Genomic DNA, 21,962 nt, shown 5'->3' on the forward strand with positions numbered 1-21,962 from the left:
AGATTGTAACGGTTCACGACAGTAGAAAGAAAGTCCAGTCTTTTTCCCTAGGAGCTGCAAGTGGTTTTGAACTGCTGACCATGCGGATCACAGCCCAATGTGTAATCACCACCCCACCAGGGTCCCTCATTGTATTGACAGAGTTCCACATCATTCCTGAAATATTGTTTGTTTCCTGGATGAATTGTTATTCTTGTTTAAATACTCAATGGCTAACTTGTTTAATGGTGTGTTCGTATCTAACACTATAGAAGCAGATGCGTTTCTGAAATGGAGAAAAAAAATTCCCTTCCATCTGAAAGGAAGAAAGTTGGACTTAGCGAGAAAAGAACAAAACTCAACACTTTCTTTACAATTGCCAGTTTAGCTGGATAAGGATTTCTGGATCTGATAAATGAGAAAGACTATAAGTTATTTTTAATTTAATTATTAATAATAGCTTATTGCTTAGCAATGAGAGGCTTGACTAGAGAAGAGATCATAAATATTGTTTCTGTTATTGCAATTAACTATGATTAGCTTTTAAATTTAATCCAGTAAATATGGTATGCCTTCTGTGTCATAGGCATTAAAAGGCACTTTTAAAAAAATACATGTAATTCTGAATTATTTAGAGACATATGCCTAATGCTTCAGGGCCCACTTTGACTATTTACATATTATCTTCAGAAGTGAATTTGTCTATATTTGCATATTTACAAATAAGAATACACGACACAGTCTTATAAGTGATTTGGACTTTGCTTAAAACTTAAATACTAGGGATCTACACAATTTCTCTAAAAGGCCCTATACTTCAATTGAAAGTCAAGTGAATGATAGGGAACTATTGCTGTTCTCTATGCCCGTGTTAAGTAAAAGATATGACTTAAGCTGACTGTTCTCAGAAGGTACTGTTTTATACATTAATTAGCTAGTCTATTAAAATTGTGGATCATATTCTTACACACAAAAACAATATTCTGTCAGCTGCACACCTTTTTTAAAGCTGATTTTAAGCAACTAGGAAAATCTATCTGGTTATGAGGAGGTATGGATTTGCCTGCTGAAATAACAGACTTTTCTGTCAGAAATCTCTTATCAGTGCCTCTCAGCTCTTTGCCATAAACAAATCAAGTTACTACATTTAATCTTCTCTAAGTATTTTGAAGTCTGCCATCTTCTGTTTACATTTATTACTACATCTGCACCCTTAGTTTCAATATCATAATCTAGAAATACAAAGAGAAGCATTTTTATATTTTTTATCCCAGGGATAATTTTGTTAGTATTATCGAATTTTTAAATGGGAACATCATTGATTTTCCTGGGTTGATGAATTATGTTTGGTTGTGGTTTTAAAACAACTTGGGAATATACTCCACTACTATCATTTTACATATTTTTATAGACTGCTTTCTCCGAAGATCTTGAATAAGGGAGCAATATGTGGTGTAAAAATTCCACAACAATAAAAACATTTTAAACCTGTTTTATTTTGTGTAACTTAGACTCAGTTATATTATTTTATTATTATTATTATATTGCTAGTTAATAGCACAATTGGAATTAGAACTCGAAGATTTCTGTTTCTCAATCCACTGTTCTTTCTACTACTTCATGCTGTTGGTCCATAGGCCAAGTATGTATAATTGTTGTGAAAATTAAGGAAGAACGTAAAGAAGCAAGTGAGGCATTTATTTACTGTGGTCTTCCAAGCAGGAGTTATAAGGACAGAGTCTCACAGGCAGAAGAATGCTCCATATGGATAGTGTGTCTATGAGAAAATGATGTGTAAATTGAAACTGAACGAAGAGAGCCCAGCCAAGTGACTATATTGGATGCAGGGGCTGACATATGGGGATGGGCTCAGAGAAAATCTTAACAAATAATTCTTGTGGTCTGCCAGATTTAGGACCCATAATTTTCATGTGAAAAATTGCACTTCTGTAACTTTCAGGTAGGTCTGTGAAGTCCATACTGTGTAAGAGTTGTTTGCCTAATAAGCTTAAGAATTTAATCAGATAGTTTATTTATTATACAACAGCAGGTCTCAAAATGTGGTCCTGACATCTCTGTCCATGAAGTCAAAACTATTCTCATAATACTACTCAGATGTTATTTGGCTTTTTGAAACATTGTGTTGATATAAAACCGATGACCGACAGTGTCTTCAACCTAGATACCAAAAGAACTAGATGATGCCTGGCTACAACTGTCAGTGGCTCCGGAAAGGATCACATTAGAAAGTCCTGGGTAGAGGGGAGGAAAATGTGAAACAACTCAGAATTATAAAAGAGACCAGGCTGACTGGTTTGATAAGAAGACCTGAGATTCCCCCAGGAATAGGGCCCTTTGTCACCATTCAGGTCTGGAATTGAACTCACCCCTGTGTTAAAATAATCCGTTGTTTAAGATAAAAAAGACAGTATTACTCAAGGACAAAAAGGGTTAGGCAGGAAACAGGAAGTGGATAAGCAATGGTTCATTAAGAGGATTGCAATGGATGAGTTGGAGCAAAATGTGTATGAATTATTGAATATAACACTGTTGATCTACTTTGTAAAACTTTGCCTAATTCACACTAAAACGTTTTTTAAAAAGCAAAAACATTAATGACTACAACTGCTGGTGCCTTAGCATGAATCAGGACAGTGGTGCCTACCTCTGTTAGTACTCATCCATAGTCTTTGCTATCATGCAGTTGGAGTAAACCAGTAAACAGGTTTGACTTTCACATAAAATATCCTTGATGAAATACAGTCTTCAAAACATTTGTAAAAAAAGATAATAAAATGCAAAAATAAAAATGTAAACTTTATTTCTCACCATAAACTCCTTGAAGGTCAAGTCACTTTTTAAAGTGATAACGGCCATGTCATTCATCCCTAAGAAACAGTGTGTCCTAGAATTTAACCATGAAAACACAGTCTCTTTTATTCCTAACTGAAGGAAAAAGGGTGTCCTTTTAATGAATTTTTAAGGTTAAGAAACAAAAAATCAGAGGGAGCCAAATCAGAACTGTGGATATTTAATGATTTCCCATGAAAAAATCTTGGCAAAATTGCCATTGTTTGTTGAGAAGAATGAGCAAGAGCATTATCATGGTGGAAGAATCTGGTTAAGTTTTTCTGGGAATTTCTCTGCTAAAGCTATGGCGAACATTCTCAGGACAGGCGTAACAAGAAGTTACCATTCTTGGATCCTCTAGAAAGTCAACAAGGAAAGTGACTTGGACATCATGATCTTTGCTCTTGATTGGTCTACTTTGCTTTGACTGGGCCACTTGGTAGCCATTACTTTAATTGTACTTTATCTTCAGGATCATATTGATAAAGCCATGCTTCATCTCCTGTTACAATTCTTCCAAGAAGATCTGATTTGAATGCAATGGTTTGGGTACCCATTAAGCAGAAAGTTTATTCAACTTTAACTTTTCAGTCAGAATTGTGGAAGCTGAACCATTTAAACTGACTATGATGTTGGTTATTGTTTTTACTGTTAATCACTAGTCCTTTTTAATTAGGCCATGGAAAAGATGAGTCATTTCCTTGCAAATTGATGGGTGGTCTGTTGCTGCAGGTTTTATGTTCAAAAATTTCTTATCCTTTATTAAAATGAGTTAACCATCTGCAAACTACTGGCTTTGGGGGTATTGTCCCCATAAATTTTTCATGAAACATAATTGATTTCACCCAAGATTCACCATAAATTTGAAGTTCTTACTTCAATTTTAGCAAAATTCATGTTCTGAGAGGGGTTCATTCAAATGATTTCTTATCCTTCGTACTTCAAACTAGATCATGTTCAGATATGTTATAATAAAGTAATACAAGTGTATTTTAGTATTAAGAAAAAAATGGAATCCAATTGATGTATAGTTGTTTCATAATACTCCATTTTGCATAAATACTATGTAGACTCTTTTTAGCAGGTGACCTCAAACTACAGCCAACGTGTCACATGCGGCCCACGGAGGACGTTTACGCAGCCTGCCAGGTGTTTTTGCCGCCACTGCCTGTCTTGCTTAGAAGCTGACTTGTCCAGTGTGCATAGGAATTTGTTCATAGATTTTTAAAACTATAGTCTGTCCCACTAACGGTCTGAGGGACAGTGAACTGCTCCCCTGGTTAAAAAGTTTGAGGACCCCTGCTTTTTAGTAAGAATAATTTTATTAAATCTTAAATTTTTAAAAAATCATTTTATTGGGGTCTCATAATCCATTGTGTCAAGCACACTTATACATTTGTTGCCATCTTCAATCTCAAAACATTTGCTTTCTACTTGAGACCCTGGTATCAGCTCCTCATTTTTCCATTCCCACCCCACTACCCCCCCCCATGAACCTTTGATAATTTATAAATTATTATTTTCTCATGTCTTACATTGTCCAACATTTCCTGTCACCCACTTTTCTGTTGTCTGTCCCCCAGGGAGGGGGTATATGTAGATCCTTATAATCAGTACCCCCTTTCTAACCCACCTTTCCCTCCACCCTCCCGGTATTGCCACTCTCACGTGACACTGGTCCTGAGGGGTTCATCTGTCCTGGATTCCCTGTGTTTCCAGTTCCTATCTGTACCAGTGTACATCCTCTGGTTTAGCCAGATTTGTAAGGTAGATTTTGGATCATGATAGTGGGTGGGGAGGAAGCATTTAAGAACTAGAGGAAGGTTGTATGTTTCATTGTTGCTACACTGCACCCTGACTGGCTCATCTCTTCCCCCAGGACACTTCTGTAAGGGGCTGACCAGTTGCCTACATAAGGGGTTTGGGACCCACTGCACTCCCCCTCATTCACAATGATATGATACTTTGTTCTTTGATGCCTGATACCTAATCCCATCAACATCTAGTGATCACACAGGCTGGTGTACTTCCATTTGTACTTTGTTTCTTTTGAGCTAGATGGCTGCTTGTTTACCTTCAAGCCTTAAGATCCCAGACACTATATATTTTGATAGCTGGGTGCCATCAGCTTTCTTCACCACATTTCTTATGCACCCATTTGTCTTCAGTAATCGTCTTGGGAAGATGAGCATCATGGAATGCCAGTTCAATAGAACAAAGTGTTCTTGCATTGAGGGGAAGTACTTGAGTGGAGGCTCAACATCCATCTGCTACCTTAACACTAAACCTATAAATATATGCATATAGATCTATTTCCCTGTCATTATATGTATTTACATATGTACATGCCTGTATTTAGACATCTATAAATGCCCTTTGTCTCATAGTTCTTTCCTCTATTTCATTTCACTTTCCTCTTGTCCCACTATCATGCTCATCCTTAATTTGGGTTTCAGTAATTCCTCTCGTTTACATTGCCCTCAGTCAATCTCTACCAGGTCTCTTATGCCCTCCTTGCCCCCAATTTTGGATCACTTGTTCCCTTGTTCCTGGGTTTGTTAAAATGATTTCCTTTCCCCAACCTCTCCCTCTCCCATGTCCCCCCGGAACCATTGGTCCTGTTATTTTATCCTCCAGATTGATTGTCCCGCCTAACTTATCTAGATAAACCTGCAGAGATAATAATGTGCACAAAAACAAGACAGAGCCAAGCAAAGCAACAAAAGAAAACAAAACAACGACAAAAACAATGATTAAAAAAAAAGAGAAAACCATGTAAATAGTTCAAGGTCTGTTTGTTGACCTTTAGGGGTGTTTTCCAGTAGAGTCTGATGGGGTGCCTGCCATGTCCTTGCCTCCAAGTTGTTGTTTTTTTTTTTTTTTAGTGCAGTGTGGGAAACTGCATTCTTCTTTTTAAAAAAAATCATTTTATTAGCGGCTCATACAACTCATCACAATCCATACATATATCAATTGTGTAAAACATATTTGTACATTCATTGCCCTGATCATTCTCAAAACATTTGCTCTCCACTTAATCCCCTGGCATCAGCTCCTCAGTTTTCCCCCTCCCTACCCACTCCCCCCTCCCTCAAACCCGTGATAATTTATGTTATTATTTTGTCATATCACTGTCCGACGTCTCCCTTCACCTACTTTTCTGTTGTCCATCCCCCAGGTAGGAGGTTATATGTAGATTCTTGTAATCGGTTCCCCCTTTCCAACCCACCCTCCCCTGTATCGTCACTCTCACCACTGGTCATGAAGGGATCATCCACCCTGGATTCCCTGTGTTTCCAGTTCCTATCCGTACCAGTATACAACCTCTGGTCTAGCCAGACTTGTAAGCTAGAATTGGGATCATGATAGCGGATGGGGAAGAAGCATTTAGGAACTAGAGGAAAATTGTATGTTTCATCATTGCTACAGCACACCCTGACTGGCTCGTCTCCTCCCCTAGACCCTTCTGTAAGGGGATATCCAGTGGCCTACAAATGGGCTTTGGGTCCCCAAAGTCTATTTTTGTTATTCCCTTGGGACTTCGTTGCTCTACTCCCCTTACTGTTCTGTTGCACTTCCTTAGTGTTTTGCCTCAGTGTGGTGGGGTCAGATTGGGCGCAATTCACACACTGTGTCTCCAGTGTTGTCCCCTATAGGGCTATGAGTCAGTGAAGGATGTTGTGTCGTGCAGTGGCGCCGGCTCTATGGTCCTCTTTGTGCACTGGCTGCTCTGAGCAGGCATATCGTCCTTAAAGCCTGGTGGGGCAGGATGTGCTCCACTCTCTCTTCCTCACCCTTCATTTGCTCCCTCTTCCTTAGCTGTAGCTTCAGTGCTGTCCTCTGAAGTAAATTCTTCTGAGGGGAGGGGTGGCTATCCACATGGTTGGGATTGAGGCTGCCTCCTAAGACCCCTTTACTGGTTTCCCTGTTTCATGCCAATATATTGCATTAACATTTTGGAGCACCGGGTTGAAGTCCCTCTTTCCTTGTGGAGATAGAAGTAATACCTCCCTTTGGGTGGATTAGTGCCCTGTGCCCCCTCTACCCATCTCTCTGTCTTTTTTTTTCTCCCTTTTTTCCTGCTCCTTTTTGGTTGTATCCCAGGATTTGGTCTGGCCTCTGCCATCCTATCTGGACCTCACCCCAGGAATGCTTGTATTCAGTAGCTTTTTCCCTATGCCCTTTTTGCACTTTTTTTTTAAGCTTCCCTCAGAGGACTCATGTTGTACTTGCCCTTTTGTGCTTGGCTTAGTTTGCTTAGCATAATGTCCTCCAGTTTTTCCCATGCGGCAATGTGCTTCATGTGTTCATCACTCCTTTTTAGCGATGATTAGCACTCCATTGTATGAATGTACCAGTTTCTAATCCATTCATCTGCTGATGGAAATTTGGGTTGTTTCCAACTCCTTGCAATTGTGAACTGTGCCGCAATGAACATTGGAGCACATATGTCTGGCCATGGTTTGCTTCTTGCCTCTTCTGGGTATATGCCCAGTAGGGGGATTGCTGGGTCATATGATAGCTCAATTTCCTTCTGTTTTAGATGTCACCAAATCAATTTCTATAGTGGTTGTACATACCTACAGGCCCACTAGCAGTGGATGAGAGTTTCTATCTCACCATAGTCCCTTCTAACACTTGCTGCTTTCTGATTTTTTGAATTGGGCTATCTTTGAGGATGTTAGGTGGTATCTCATTGTTTTAATTTGCATTTCTCTTATGGCTAATGATTGGGAACATTTTCTCATCTTTATTGGCCATTCGGATTTCTGCCCTTGTGAAACTTCTGTTCAGGTCCTTTCCCACCTCCTCAGCAGGCAATTGGGTTTTTTTCTTATTGGAAGAAGCAGAGTATGGTAGATTTTAGTAATAAGGCCTTTGTCTGATGTGTCATTGCTAACGACATTTTCCTAGTCCATGGGTTCTCTTTTACTCTCTTGGTGAATTCTTTCGATGTACACAGGTGTTTTATCTTCAGCATATCCCACTTGTCAATTTGTGACTCATCTGTATTTGTGTCCTTCCCAATTTCTGATAGCCTATGTATTCCCTGCAGCAAAGTTCTCAGGTTGGTCCCAATTCCTTCATTGATGACCGTAATAATTTGGGGTTTTACCTTGAGGTCTGTGATCCACCCTGAATTTATTCTTGTGCATGGAGTAAGATAAGGGTTTTGCTTCATTTTTCTGCAGGTAGATATCCATTTTTTCCAGCACCACTTGTTGAAGAGGGCAACTGCTTCCCGTTTGATATTTTGGGGGCCCTTATCAAAGATCTGTTGTCTGTATGCTTATGATTTTATTTCTGGGTTTTTCCGTTCTTTTCCATTGGTCTGAGTATCTATCATTATACCAAAACCATGTGGTTTTGACCACTGTGGATATATAATATGTGCTAAAGTCAGGTAAAGCAAGCCCTCCTACTGTGCCCTTCTTGAGGAATTCTCTGCTAATTGGGGCTTTTTCCCTCTCCATTGAAGTTGATAATCAGTTTTTCCATTTCTTTGAAGAAAGATGAGGGTGATTATATTGGGATTGCATTAAACTTGCATTGTGCCTTGGGCAGAATTTACATCTTTACTATATTGAGCCTCCTAATCTATTAGCATGGGAGATTCTTCCATTTGTTGAGGTCGCTCTTGGTTTCTTATAATAGTGTATGTAGTTTTCCTCATACAAATTTTTTGTTCTTTTAGTTAGGTATATCCCTAGATATTTCAATTTGTGCTTGGCTATTGTGAAGGGTACCACTCTTCTGATCTGCAGTCTTATCCAATGTGTATAGCAATCTGTTAGACTTCTTTTTGTTAATCTTATATCCTGCCACTCTGCCATATTCCTCTATTGCTTCCAGTACTCCCCTTGTGGAGCTTTTGGTGTTTTCCATATATAAAATCGTATCATCTGTCAATGATAGTTTGACCTCTTCCTTCCCCAGGCGAATGCCTTTGATGTCTTTTCTTTGTCTTATGCTGTTACCTAAAACCTCCAGTGTGATGTTAAATAAGAGTGGGAACAGGGGCATCCTTATCTGGTCCCCCTTTTCAATGGGATTATGTTAGTTTTTTCTCCATTGACTACCACATTGGCTGTTGGTTTTCATATATACTTTGTATTATTTTGAGGAATTTTCTTTCCATTCCTATTTTCTCGAATGTCTTAAACAGGGTTTGGTGTTGGATGCTGTTGAATGCTTTTCCAGCATCTATCGATACTATCATGTGGTTCTTACAGTTTTTCATGTCAATGTGGCAAATGATACTAATGGTTTTTCGTATGTTGCACAATCTCCGCATCCCTGGTATGAATCCTACTTGGTTATGGTGAATTATTTTCTTTTATATACTTTTGTATTCTATTGGCCAGTATTTTGTTAAGGATTTTTGCATCAGTGTTCATGAAGGCTATGGCCTTTAGTTCTTGATTCTTGTGGGATCTTTGCCTGGTTTCAGTATCAGAGTTATGCTAGCTTCATAGAAGGAGTTTGGGAGTTTGCCATCTTTTTCTATGTTCTGAAAGAGTTTGTGTAGTTTTGTGTCAGGTTCTTTCCTGACGGCTTGGTAGAATTTTCCTGTGAAGCCATCTGGTCCAGGGGTGGGTTTTTGTTGTTGTTGGTAATCCCTTGTCTGTTTCTTCTATTGCTATGGGTCTGTTGAAAATCTTGACGTCCATTGGGAATAGTCTAGGAGGGATTGTTTTTCCAAGAATTTGTCCATGTTTTCCAAGTTGTTCAATTCATTGGAGTACAGTCCTTTGTAGTACTGTGTAATTATCCTTTTGATTTCATTAGGGTCTGTTGTAATATATCCCCTCTTTCATCCCTCATCCTTGCTGCTCCCTCTTTCATCCCTCATCCTTGCTGCTAAGGTTTGTTCCCTCCTTTCTTTGGTTAGGATTGCCAGCAGTCTGTCGATTCTGTTTATCCTTTCAAAGAACCCATTTTTAGCAGCAACAATTTTTCCTTAGTTTTCTTAATTTCCCTCTCCTGAATCTCAGCCCTGATTTTTATTATTTCTTTTATTTTGCTACTAGTAGGATTGTCCTGTTGACTTTGCTCTAATTACTGTAAATTTGTGCCAGCATATCAATCATAACTCTCTCATACTTTTTCATTTGTGCATGTATTGCTATGGAACTTCCTCTGATAATTGCTTTTGCTGTGTCCATAAGTTTTGGTATGTCATGTTCTCGTTCTCATTGGTTTCTAGAAATTTCCTAATTTCATCTCTGATCTGGGGCAGTACACACTCCTTTTGCAATAGAGAGTTATTCATCCTCCAGTTGCTTGCTCCTGTTTTCTTCATCTTCCCTTTGTTGATTTCCAGCCGTATGGCACAGTGATCAGAGAGAGAGGTCTGTATGACATCAATGTGCTTAAATTTGCGCAGATTCGCCTTATGCCCCAGCATGTGGTCTGTCTTTGGATATGTGCCACGTGGGCTTGAAAGGAATGTGATTTTTTTTTTTTTTTGTATTTGGAAGAAAATCTGTAAATATCTTATCGGGTCAAATTGTCTCATTACAGTGTTTAGATCTCTATCCTCCTTGTTGAGTTTATTTCTCTGTGATCTATCTTTCTCAGAGAGCAGTATATTGAAGTCACCTACTATAAATGTTGAGGCTGTAATTTCTTTTTTCATCTTTTGGAGCATTTGGTTGACATATTCAGTGGGTCTCTCGTTTGGGGAATATATGTTTAAAATGCTTAGTGGGTCTTTGTCTACTGTTCCCATGAGCATTATATAGTGTCCCTCCTCCTTATCTCTCTTTATGGTTTGCAATTTGAGGTCAATTTTATCCAAGATTAGGATTGCAACCCCTGTTTTTTTGAATTGCTGTTTGCTTGGTGTGCTTTTCACCAGCCTTTGATTCTCCGCCTATTTTTGTCTGTAATTTTGAGATGTGTCTCCTGTAGGCAGTAGAATGATAGGTTGTGTTTTCTAAGCCAGTGTGCTAGCCTCAGTCTTTTAATGCCTGAATTCAGTCCATTGTTATTCAGGGTTATTATCTCCATTTGTGGACTCTATGATATCATCTTATACCTTTTGTGTTGTATGTTTTCCTACCTCCCTTTCCTATCACTGTGTTGAGTGTGTGTGTGTGTGTGTGTGTGTGTGTGTGTGTGTTTCATTCTCGACTACTTCTTTCCACCCTAAACCCAATGCTGTCTTGGGGACTGTTTTCTCTTTGTTGCCCTCTGGGTGGGGTTGTGCTATGTGCTGATCTCTTATTTATTCTTGGTGAGTGCTGCTGTTCTACCCATACTTGATCAGCAAGCATCTTTTGTAGGGCTGGGTTTCTTCTAAGTTAGTGTTTGAGTTTTTCCTTGTCTGGGAAGACTCTTAATTCTCTATCTATCTTGATAGATAATTTGGCTGGATATAGTATTCTTGGGTTTTTGTTATTTTCCTTCAATTTTTGGAATATATTACTCCACTCTCTCATCTTCTTTATAGTATCCACTGATAGGTCTGAGCATTGTCTTATTTGGGAACCCTAGTATGTGATTGCTTGTTTTTCCCTAGCTGCTCTCATGATTTTCTCCTTTTCCTCAAAGTTGGATAGTTTAACTGTTATGTACTTTGGTGACTTCTTCTTGGCATTCAGTCTAGCTGGTGTTTTTTTCAGCCACCTGAATGGTTGTTTGGTTTTCAATCATTAAGCTGTGTTCATTCATTAAGCTGAGGATGTTTTCCTCCAAGAATTCTCTCACTATTGTTGCATCTCACTTCTCTGTTGAGCGTATTAGATTTTTGTTTGTGTTTGTTGAAGTCTGCTTGGCTGTCTTCTAGGTCACTGGTGTGGTTCTCTGCCTCCAGTCTATTGGCGAAGTCCATGAGTCTGCTACTAGTTTTTGTTATCTTGTCCCTAAGCTCATGTATTTCCCTTTGGTGTATAGACTTTATCTTCTCTATCATTTCATCCTTTTTCTGTATTCATTCCCTCATATCCTTATGACTCCAAGCAGCATTCTGAAATTTTTTTTCTGTGCCAGATCATTGTCTGCTTCTTCCATGCACGTCATTAGGTTCAGGACATCTTCTTCCATTGCCTTTGTTTCTCCTGTTTTTTTGCTGAGGTCATTGGGGCTGATTGCTGTTTGCGTTGCATTGTTTTAGAGGAGTCGGTGCCATATTTTCAGGGAGTCAAAGAGCACTGGCTCTCCCCGGGGGACTCGTAGGAATGCTTCTTCAAACTGCCTGCAGCTAATTTCACTCTTGAATTGGCCTCCCACTTTATCCTCCTGTGACTTCACTCTTTCCCTAGTCAAGCAGTATTCTGTTATTTGGAAGGCAAGTTGGACGGTCCTGTCAGGGTGCACTCATTGGGTTGTTGTGGATCCACGAGGATGGTGCAGTACTGGATGATCTCACAGGAAGTTGTGATGGTGTGCCCACGGCAGCTTGTGGCACTGAAGAGGGCATGCAGGGATGCCAGCTGCAAGAGGAGTGCCACAGAAGGCTGGTAGGTTGCCCACTTTGGTGTAGAGCACCAAGAATGGTGGGCAGAATTGCCCTGGTCACGTAGATCGCTGCGGAGGTTGGGTAGAGTATCCCACAGCTGCGTGGAACATTGGTGAGTGTTCACCGAGCTGCATTTGACTGTGTGAGGCACTATGGCAGGCAAGAGGAAGTTTCCTCTGTCACGTGGGATCACAGAAGATGGATAGGAGCTCCCCAGCCACACAGGCAGGATTTCCCCCGAAGAAGGTGGGCAGGATGTCCCCTGAAGTTGGGCAGGATTTCCCCAGCCAGGTAGTAAGCACTGTAGAGGGTGGGCAGGTGGAATTTCCCCAGGAAGAAGTTGAGTGGGACATCCCCTGGTGGAGAGTGGATGGGCTTTACCCAGTCTTGGGTTATGCTGCGGAGGGTTTGGCTCTCCAAGCTTGGTGGAGATGAGGCATAAATGCCTTAGGCTCAGGGGAGTGGTTTGGAAGTTGGTGGTGGCGTGTGAGAGAAAAGTGAAGAGGAAAAAAAAACTAAGCTCGCTGAGACTGGGGAATAGAAAAGGGAATAGAGAAGAGAGGGAAACAAAAGTAACAATATAGCTGAGCCTGATCCGTGACCTTGGGGCTGGACTGGTTTAATCCCTGCCCTGAGGCTGCAGCAAGCTGTGGCTGTATTGAGATAAAGTCCCTGCACTGGCCCCAAATGATAGGAAACCCTTGCCGGCCAGCCTCCACTGTGATAAGCCAGAAGCCCCAGCTCCTCAAAACCTAGTGGATATGTGCCTACTTATCTTTATGATACTCCTCCTGTGACCCGGCAGTGTGGAATTTCCCTCTCAGTAAATCCTGCGCTGATTTCTGCAGAGCCCCTCTGGTATGTGTTACTCAGTTCATGTCTTCTTACCTTGAATCTAAATTTTAACTTTTGAACACATATTTTTAATTGTCTTTATGTAGAAATAAGTGGCCATAATGCACTTATGTTTTAGCACTATGGTTGTCTTGAGGAAAACTATTTATGCAATTGTTAGAGAGATATAAACTCAAGCCATTTTTTTTAATGTAACCTCACTTTTATTCAGATTTGAGTATTTAATAGAGTGAAAAGCTTGCCCCAAAATGGAAGAACTGAGCCTATCACTTTAAGGACACATCTGACAGTGTTTATGAGCATAATTACATGATGTTTTAAGATAGAATGGAATTTAAGCATAATTCAGTAAACTAATATATTTCAGAGGAACAAAACAAGATCCTAACTGATAAGACTCAGTCCAAAATAACATTATATAGATTTTGTCTATCCATATTTGTAACATTATGAATTAAAACTGATATATATATATATTTTAAAACAATGTATTTTAAATAATAAGTCAATAGATTTTAATGTGGCAAAGTACAAAAAATTTGTTCATGTGGTTTCAGATTCCATGTTGCAACAAACTTTCAAGAAGCTATTACTTTCAAAATGTAATATTTATTCCTTGAAAACACTATTTTTTAAAGTCTAAAGATAGAGTTATCTCACAAATAATGTTTTTAAAAACCAGCGTGTTTCATATTGCTGTGTTGAAAGTTGAGCCCTGTTGTTATAGTGGTTAAGTAGTCAATTTCTAACCAAAATATTGGCCATTCAATTCCACTCCTCATGGAAAAGATGTGGCAGTCTGTATCCATAAAGATCGCAGCCTCAGAAACCCTATCAGGCAGTCTAGCTCTATGAGTAGGAGCCAACTTGACAGCATCAGGTTTGGTGCATGATGTGGTTGTGCAACAAAAATATTAGTGTATACCACTTAAGGAGACACACTTTCATAGGCCTAAGGCCAACACAGGTGGACATTAATGCCTTTGAGGGAATGTTTGCTATTTTAGTATGGGACCTAAAGCCTGAAAAAGGAGACAAAGAATATATTGTGCATTGCAAAGCAGTATTTCTCAAGATACATCTCTTTTGCTGTCTATAGGTGTAACCAAAACTAAGCCCACTGCCATCGAGTCAATTCCAACTCATAGCAACCCCACAGGACAAAGTAGAACCGCTCAAGACTGTAACTTTTTCCGAGGTAGATGCTTCATCTTTCTCCTTCAGTGAGCTTGGTAGTTTCAAACTGGTAACCTTGTGGTTAGCAGCCCAACATGTAAACCACAATGCTACTGGGGCACCTTGTAAGGTGATCAAGAGCTTTCTATGGGTGGGAGACACATGTCTAAACATAGTTAAGTAAATTCATTGTCAGAGTATTTCTACATCTTAATAGCATTATATATCTTCTAGAAAGGAGTAAAAAACAAATTCAGTGCCATCGAGTCAATTCTGACTCATAGCAACCCTATAGCAATGGTGTGTAAAGGGTTATAATTTGGGCTGTTAACCTCAGGTTTGTAGTTCAAAACCACGAGGCACTCTGCGAGAGAAAATTGAAGCTTTCTACTCTCAAAAGTTATAGTCTCAGGAACCTATAGGGTAATTATACTCTGTCCTATGTAAAGAAAAGAAAAGAACTTGAATTCAGAACGCTTCTTTTCTAGTTCCTCTTTCCACTCTGGTATCCCTTGCAATCTATTTTGGACAGTATTCTCATTAAGCAATAGAGTCATAAAGCTGAAAAAGGCTTTAAAACTGTTTATGATAACCACTCAATTCAATGTTGCTAAAACACTGCCAACTTTGCTTTCTGTTTTTTATATTTCAAAGACAATGGAAAATGATTAATTTTATATATAATGTATAAAGTGTCTTACTCTAAAATTACTTTTTCTTAATATGGAACTTAGCAAGTCTTCAGACGTGAGAAGCTGCTCTGCTCTGCGCATATCACATGAGTTCTTACCCTTCCTGTGTTAGCGAGCCTCAGGGGAAAGTCTGGGGCTCAGGGATCCTTGCCTTAACTTGGTCTTTTATTGTTTGTTTAGTAAGAACCTTAAGCACTGGCAGAGAAACTCAGCGTTAGAAAATTTTTTTCAAGACTTTGAAAGTTTTTGCATGTCAAATTCCATGAAAAAGAGCCTCTTGAGACAAAATTTATTATTTTAAAACATTTATTAGGGAGTGCTAATTGGGATTATCATCTCTTGAAGGGAAGTAAATGAATTGGGTGAAGGGAGGAATTTGGGCAGCCTTGGTTGAGAGTCAAGATCCATGGGTTTTTGGATCATTCCAAGTTGAGATGAAAGTGTGGAGTATTGATAACACAGCCAGTCCCTGAATGTGGCTGCTCTGACATGAGGGAACAACTTTATATGTGACGGCTCTTTTGACCAAGGTACCCCCCAAAGAAGGCTCAGAGTTCAGGGCCATCTGCTTTGGCGATTCCAGCAGCTGTAGGAATGAGACCTGCACTTCGGAGGAGGGGTTAAGGCAGCCTATCATAGGATCCCCTCCAAAGGCTTATCAGTGAGGCTCCTAAGAACAGAGGCTTGATAATGTTTAGCACTCAAGGGCTTATTTTCTTCACATAATGAGAAGTGTGAGAATTGCTTCTATTAATATTTCCCATAGTCTCAGGGAAGCTGCAAGACCTCCAGCCAACATGACTGCGTTCCAGGCAGCAAGAGTTCCTACTATTTCCACCATTAATATTCTTATTTGTGAAGAAGGCTAAGAAATTCAAAATAAGAACATTGCCTAGAGTTCTGTCGTAAAAAGAATCAATTTTGAGACTGATAGCTTCTTTTCTCTTTTCCACAGAAAACCACCATTTAATCTGAGTAGACGGGAAAAAATAATAGATCTTGAAATAGTCTTCTTGACTGTGAATGCAACGCCGCTCCTCTTGATTGGGTCATTCTGGCACAGTAAACCATGTGGTCATCCGACTCACAGTGGCCGCTGCCAGTCCATTTCAGCTCACTAACACTTAGGATGTTGATCTTTATGGGTTTCCTTTCATTTTTTATGACTTTCAATTTTCCTAGATTCATACTTCATACATTCCAACTTCCAATTATCAGTAGTTTTTTGTTGCTGCTTACCTTGAGTCATGCCCCATCAACAAATGAAGATCCGAAGGCTCTACTTCCACAAGCTTTACACCATACAGGTCACCATCACCGACTCACTTGGGGAAAGCAGATCAGTCACCTTCTCAGCGCCTTCTCACCCAGGGGCCGTCCTCTGGCACCATCTCCAACAGGGTTCTGCTTCCATGCATTGGGCCTTCAGTGTCGGACAGTGTTTCCAAGCTGTGCATAGGTTTCGACAGCTATTTCCTCTGAAGTGGACCACCGATTGGTTCCTTCTTCCATGTTTGTTCTTAGGAAGCTCTGCTGAAACCTGTTCACTTTGAGGAGCCCCGCTGGCATTTGAGATACCAGTGACACTGCTTCCAGTGGTGGGATTCAGCAGGCATGCCCCAGTCTGGCAGAGTGGATACCTAATTTTTGGTTGAGTTCAGAGAACTAGTTTAAATGGCACTTGCTATCAGAAGTCTCTCTAAGGTGGGCGAGGCTAGACAGCCACCCAATGCCCCATGTGGACATCACCAATTTACATCCCTTACTCCTTTTTAAGGTTCATTTATACAACGCTTTCTTATGACATAATCTGGTTTTGTGTCCCTCTTTGATGGTTCTTAAGTATTAACTATGAAATAATAAACTACCTTTTGCTATGTCATTTTTGTGTGTGTTTAAAGCAGTCATTAGGGCAGCAAAGCAGTTGTTAAATTATTTGAATCCTTCCACTGCAAAGCTTCCAGCATCACAGCAAAACACAAGCCACTACAGGTTTACACGCTAACAGACAAGTGGTGGGTTACGGACTTGGGAGCCATTAAACCAATAGAAGTTATTGGCTAGGATAAAACTGATGTATTTGAGAATAAAATATTTTCTACCATTATAGATTATTCATATAGTAGCCAAATGTCTGCTACTGGAACATTTTCTGAGCTTTCAAACCTGTAGTTTTTATAATTATACTAAGGAATACTGGAGCAACTTCTAAACCCTTAAACTTTTCTTAGTGTTAAATCCATTCCTATTGCAGTGATATTAATAATTATCTTTCTTTTTTTAGGCAAATGCAATAGGCAGAAGTGCTAAAACTGTTAGAGAATTTCTAGAAAAGAATTATACAGAAGATGCTATGGCAAATGACAATGAAGCTATCAAACTAGCAATAAAGGCTTTGCTAGAAGTAAGTGATCTAGTCGAGCTGATTCAATCAAACATGTTTTATCGTTTTTCATCCAATTTTTTATGAAAACAGAATTTGCTTAGGTAATTCTAATATTGTACTTTTTATGATAGGTTGTCCAATCTGGTGGGAAAAACATTGAACTTGCTATAATAAGAAGAAACCAACCTTTGAAGGTAGGTGATTCACTGAACAGACAAAAAAATCTGTAGTATAATTTGATCAAAGTAAGATATTATTAATTAAAAGTAAAGTGTTGGCACCTGTGAATCTCATTTACAAGCATGAAATATTAATTGGTATGAAATATTAATTGGCACTATGAGACCTCTATTTTGTTGCTCTAGGCCAGCAGTTCTCAATCTGTGAGTCGTGACCCCTTTGGGGGTTGAACAACCCTTTCACAGGGGTCACCTGATTCATAGCAGTAACAAATTACAGTTATGAAGTAGCAACGAAAATAATTTTATGGTTGGGGGGGTCACCACAACATGAGGAACTGTATTAAAGGGTCATAGCATTAAGAAGGTTGAGAACCAGTGCTCTAGGCTAATAGTCACTATTTGTGCTTTACTGTTACCTACCCCAGTCTGAGGACCTGGAGCCATTGAGATCGAGATTTAGCCCTACCCAGTCAGGACATGGCTCTGTAAACAGGAACCTCTACTGACTCAGTCCTACATGAGGGTCACTGATGTAGCATATTCCCTATGGAGATCCATTCCTTGCACCACATGCAGCAGTCATGCTTCTGGTGTCTTCAGCTCTTCTGAAATCATGCCATGCTCCCAGCCAGTCATTAGAGCTTCAGAATTCTGGCAGAATGCTATCCTTTATAGTTGAGGGGTGGGGGTGGGGGCATCTGTGTGTTCTTGTTTTCTATCCATTTTTTGTGTTCTCAAGTTTTACTTGAAGATATTCTATGCCTCTGTAGACTTGGATTTTAGTGCCTGCCTAGCCTAATAATGACTTTATATTTTTGTGTGGCATATTTGATGTTATTACTTGTATACTTTGTCAGTCATTATAGGTCAAAACTTGTAGAACACAAAATAAAGTGTTCAGAACAGTATGTTGACTAAACTGTTCAGAATATTGTTAAAGAGGAGCCATTTGATTAGAAAGCATTGAGATATTATAATGTTGTTCACTGTTGAGGAGCCGTGGTAGTATAATGGTTAAAATGCTCAGCTGCTAAACAAACGGTCAGCATTCTGAAGCCGCAGCCACTCTAAGAGAAGGACAAGACAGTCTGCTTCTGTAGAGACATAAAGTCTTGGAAACCCCATGGGGAAGCTCTACTCTATTTTGTATGCTTGTTAGGAGTCAGCATTGATTTGATAGTAAGTGGATTTGGGTTTGTATTTTCATTCATCAGGTAGAGCTGCACAGTAGAATTTGCCAACAAACTCTCTTCAACTGAGTGTATATTAAGCACCAAAGTGTGAACCAGTATATTATTGTTTTACATGTATTTTTTGTTTTCAAGAAAATATTTCAAGGAGCAGCAGTGTTAAAATTAGTGCAGTTTGGAATAATGGGGGTTTCTTTCATTACTGTTGCTGCTTTGACACCCCTTTTTTTCCTTTTGTTATTCAACAAATGGATGACCATGGGAGCACAGAATAGGAGCAATATCTGAATAAATAAGAGAAATGAGGATCAGGTGGTGGCATTCGTCCCTTCATGGCCCCACATTAGTAATCAGCCTGCTGAGCCGAGTGTGAAGATGGGAACTGGACGGCCACATTGCCTATACGGCCCAGAGCTGGGGGACAACTGTGCCACTATCACAGGACACAGACCACTGAGATGAGGGTGTCCTCTGTAGCCCTATCACATACTACATACATTGATAAATCGATATACATAGACTTAGTTAAAACATGTATGCATATTCATGGGTGACAGGATGATATCTGTGCTTTACTATCATTCAACATGAAACTTCAGGATCGGCTGGGTTGTGAGTAGAACACACACGCACAAACATTAACAAAAACAAACTCACTGCCATCAAGTCAATTCTGACTAAAACAACCCTGCAGGACAGGGAAGAATCACCCTGTGAATTTCTGAGACTAACTCTTTACAGGAGTAGAAAGCCTTGTCTTTCTCCCAAAGGCTAGAATAGAACACAGCCTTTTATTTACTTTTTTATTAATACATATCATATTATTCCATAGTTCAATCAGGAGAAGTACAATTGTACAATTACTACCACAGTTTCCAAACATTCTTTTTCTATATGGATTCCTTGATATAGTCTCCCCTTCACTCCCCACCACCACCACAGAACCCTGCTCCCCCTGTAACCCTTATTCTACTTGCTGTCTCTATAGGTTCATCAATCTGGGTTTCATATACCGAAAAACATAACACAACTTCAAGAGGGTGACCTCCAATGACATGACACCTCTGAGATACATCCTGATACGGACAAGCAAAACCGAACACAACAATACAAACCAACCATACAGACAATTTAGGAGAACAGAACAGGCTCAGCATGCATTGTAGAGAGGATCTACTGACAAAGTTTTAACTGTTCAAGTCAGATGTATGCCTTTGAGCTTCTATATTCCTCTCCCCAAATCTCTCTGTTTAGTAACCACTTTCCTCCCCTCCCTCAATTGTAGATAGAGGGAGATCTCCAGAGACTTATTTTGTACATAGTTCAACAAATGAATCTTGGGCTCCCACTGTAAACCATAGCCTTCTGTACACCAGGTTCTCACAGTTTAGGATCTGATGCAGATCCCTCCTTCAACTGCTGAGTGTATGATTTATAATCCTTCGGTAACTAATGGTGGGATGCTTCTTCCATGTGGTCTTATTTGACATCTCACTTAGATGGCTGCTTGTATGGAAACAAGCCTTTAAGACCCCAGACACTATTTTATCTAGTTAGCTGAGCACCATCTGCATCCTTGGCCACATTTGGTTATAGCACCCATATCTTCTGTGTCTTCTTCCTAAGGGCGAGTATCAAGCAGGGTCATGCTTTAAGAACTATTGTTCTTACAGTAAGTTGGAGCTAGGATTTAGTGTGATCCCAAAACCCATTTCTGGATCTATGTTTGTTTGTTTGTTTGTTTTTCCCTTTTAATTTGTTATTTCTTCGGGGTTAATACATATGTCATATCATTCTGTAGTTCAGTCTTGTCAAACAGAATTGTACAGTTGCTTCCATAATCTGTTTCCCAACATACTTTTCCTTCCTGGTCTCCTTGACACCATCTCCCTTTTACTCCACCCCCACTCCCCTGGTACTCTCCCTGCCATACCCTGGTTCTACTTGCTCATCAATCCTGGGTTTCGTCTACCGAAAAACAGAAAAAAACACAACTTCCATAGGGTGACCTCCAATGACAGTGCACCTCTGAAATACACCCTACTATGAACAGGCATAAATAAAATGAAACAATGCCTGTCACCCATTTGCCAGAATGTTACATATCTTAATACAGCATATTGGTTGATGATGAAGCAAGGACATTGATTGTCCATTTACCAACACCTTTCTTGGTATAACTGCCCACAACTTCCTCAGACACAATGTGTTTTCCGATTTAAGTCCTCAGGTTACACGCGTGTTTGAGGTAGAGCCCTGTTCATCCAGTGAAGTTCTATTTGGGCTCTCACTGGCGTAGCCTCTGGAGCATGCCATGTATCCTGGCGATCTAGGATGACCTAGTGTTCCACAGCGCCCGGCCTGGATCCCTGAGATTCCCTAGACGCCTGAGATCAGTGTGGCCCATTCAATGCATGCCACCAAAGGCAGTCTCCCGCAAGTGTCCACAAAAGCATAAGCATTTTCAGTGTTTTTCTCCCCACCCGGGGATCGTCCTCCCTCTTTTCCTACCAACAGACCTGCCTGTGTGTTCCCCAGACGGAACACAGCCTTTAGAATTCAAAAGGCCTGAGTTGACTTTCAGCGGGAACTTTTGGTTACCACTGTAACATTGAGCAGGTTATTCCCATCTTTGATATAATTTTATTCGTGTGTGAAATGAGGCTAAAAATACTACCTCAAAGCGTTGTGATAAGGAATTAGGATAGCATGAGATAGTAGCTATGTTAGCTGATACGTACAGTAGGTGCTCATTTAATATATCTATTCAATTTATTTTAAAATTATGCTTATGTGTGTTTTTATATAATGAGAGAGTGGGAGGGAATAATTAACCCAAAAATCTGACCAGTTTTAGAGTTATTAGTTCTGACTAAATGTAGCTACTATTTCTTTTTACTTTTGATGAAAAATTTTAAAAGAAGAATCCTGATGTTTTTCTTTTCCAAATCTACCTAATTAAAAAGAAAAATAGTGTCTTGATTTTTATTTTCAGTATCTTATATCTTTAATTATTTTACACCTGTCTTAGTGCTATTAGTGCTTAGTTCTCCATCTTAGTGCTTAATTCTCCATTTAAGAAGCTACAAGTCCAGGCCTGTCTGGATAGGACAGGCTGGATGAACAATCTGGAGGAGAAAACAACGGGGCTGACAGTTCCGGGAGAACATGGGATAGGGGGAGGTGGGG

General features: G+C 39.8%; 1 protein-coding gene across 1 annotated transcript in view; it reads left to right on the top strand.

The window, feature by feature from the left end:
• PSMA8 (proteasome 20S subunit alpha 8) overlaps positions 1-21,962 on the top strand; it is a 52,167-nt gene that overhangs the window by 15,894 nt on the left and 14,311 nt on the right. Inside the window, exons 5-6 of the mRNA XM_004702920.2 lie at positions 17,300-17,419; positions 17,533-17,595. Of these exons, the coding sequence (XP_004702977.1) occupies positions 17,300-17,419; positions 17,533-17,595 (183 nt within the window). The remainder of the gene's footprint in view (positions 1-17,299; positions 17,420-17,532; positions 17,596-21,962) is intronic.

Source organism: Echinops telfairi, unplaced genomic scaffold (genome assembly GCF_000313985.2).
Source record: "Echinops telfairi isolate 266 unplaced genomic scaffold, ASM31398v2 ScPeMD7_7400;HRSCAF=8409, whole genome shotgun sequence".
Classification (NCBI taxonomy): Eukaryota; Metazoa; Chordata; class Mammalia; order Afrosoricida; family Tenrecidae; genus Echinops; species Echinops telfairi.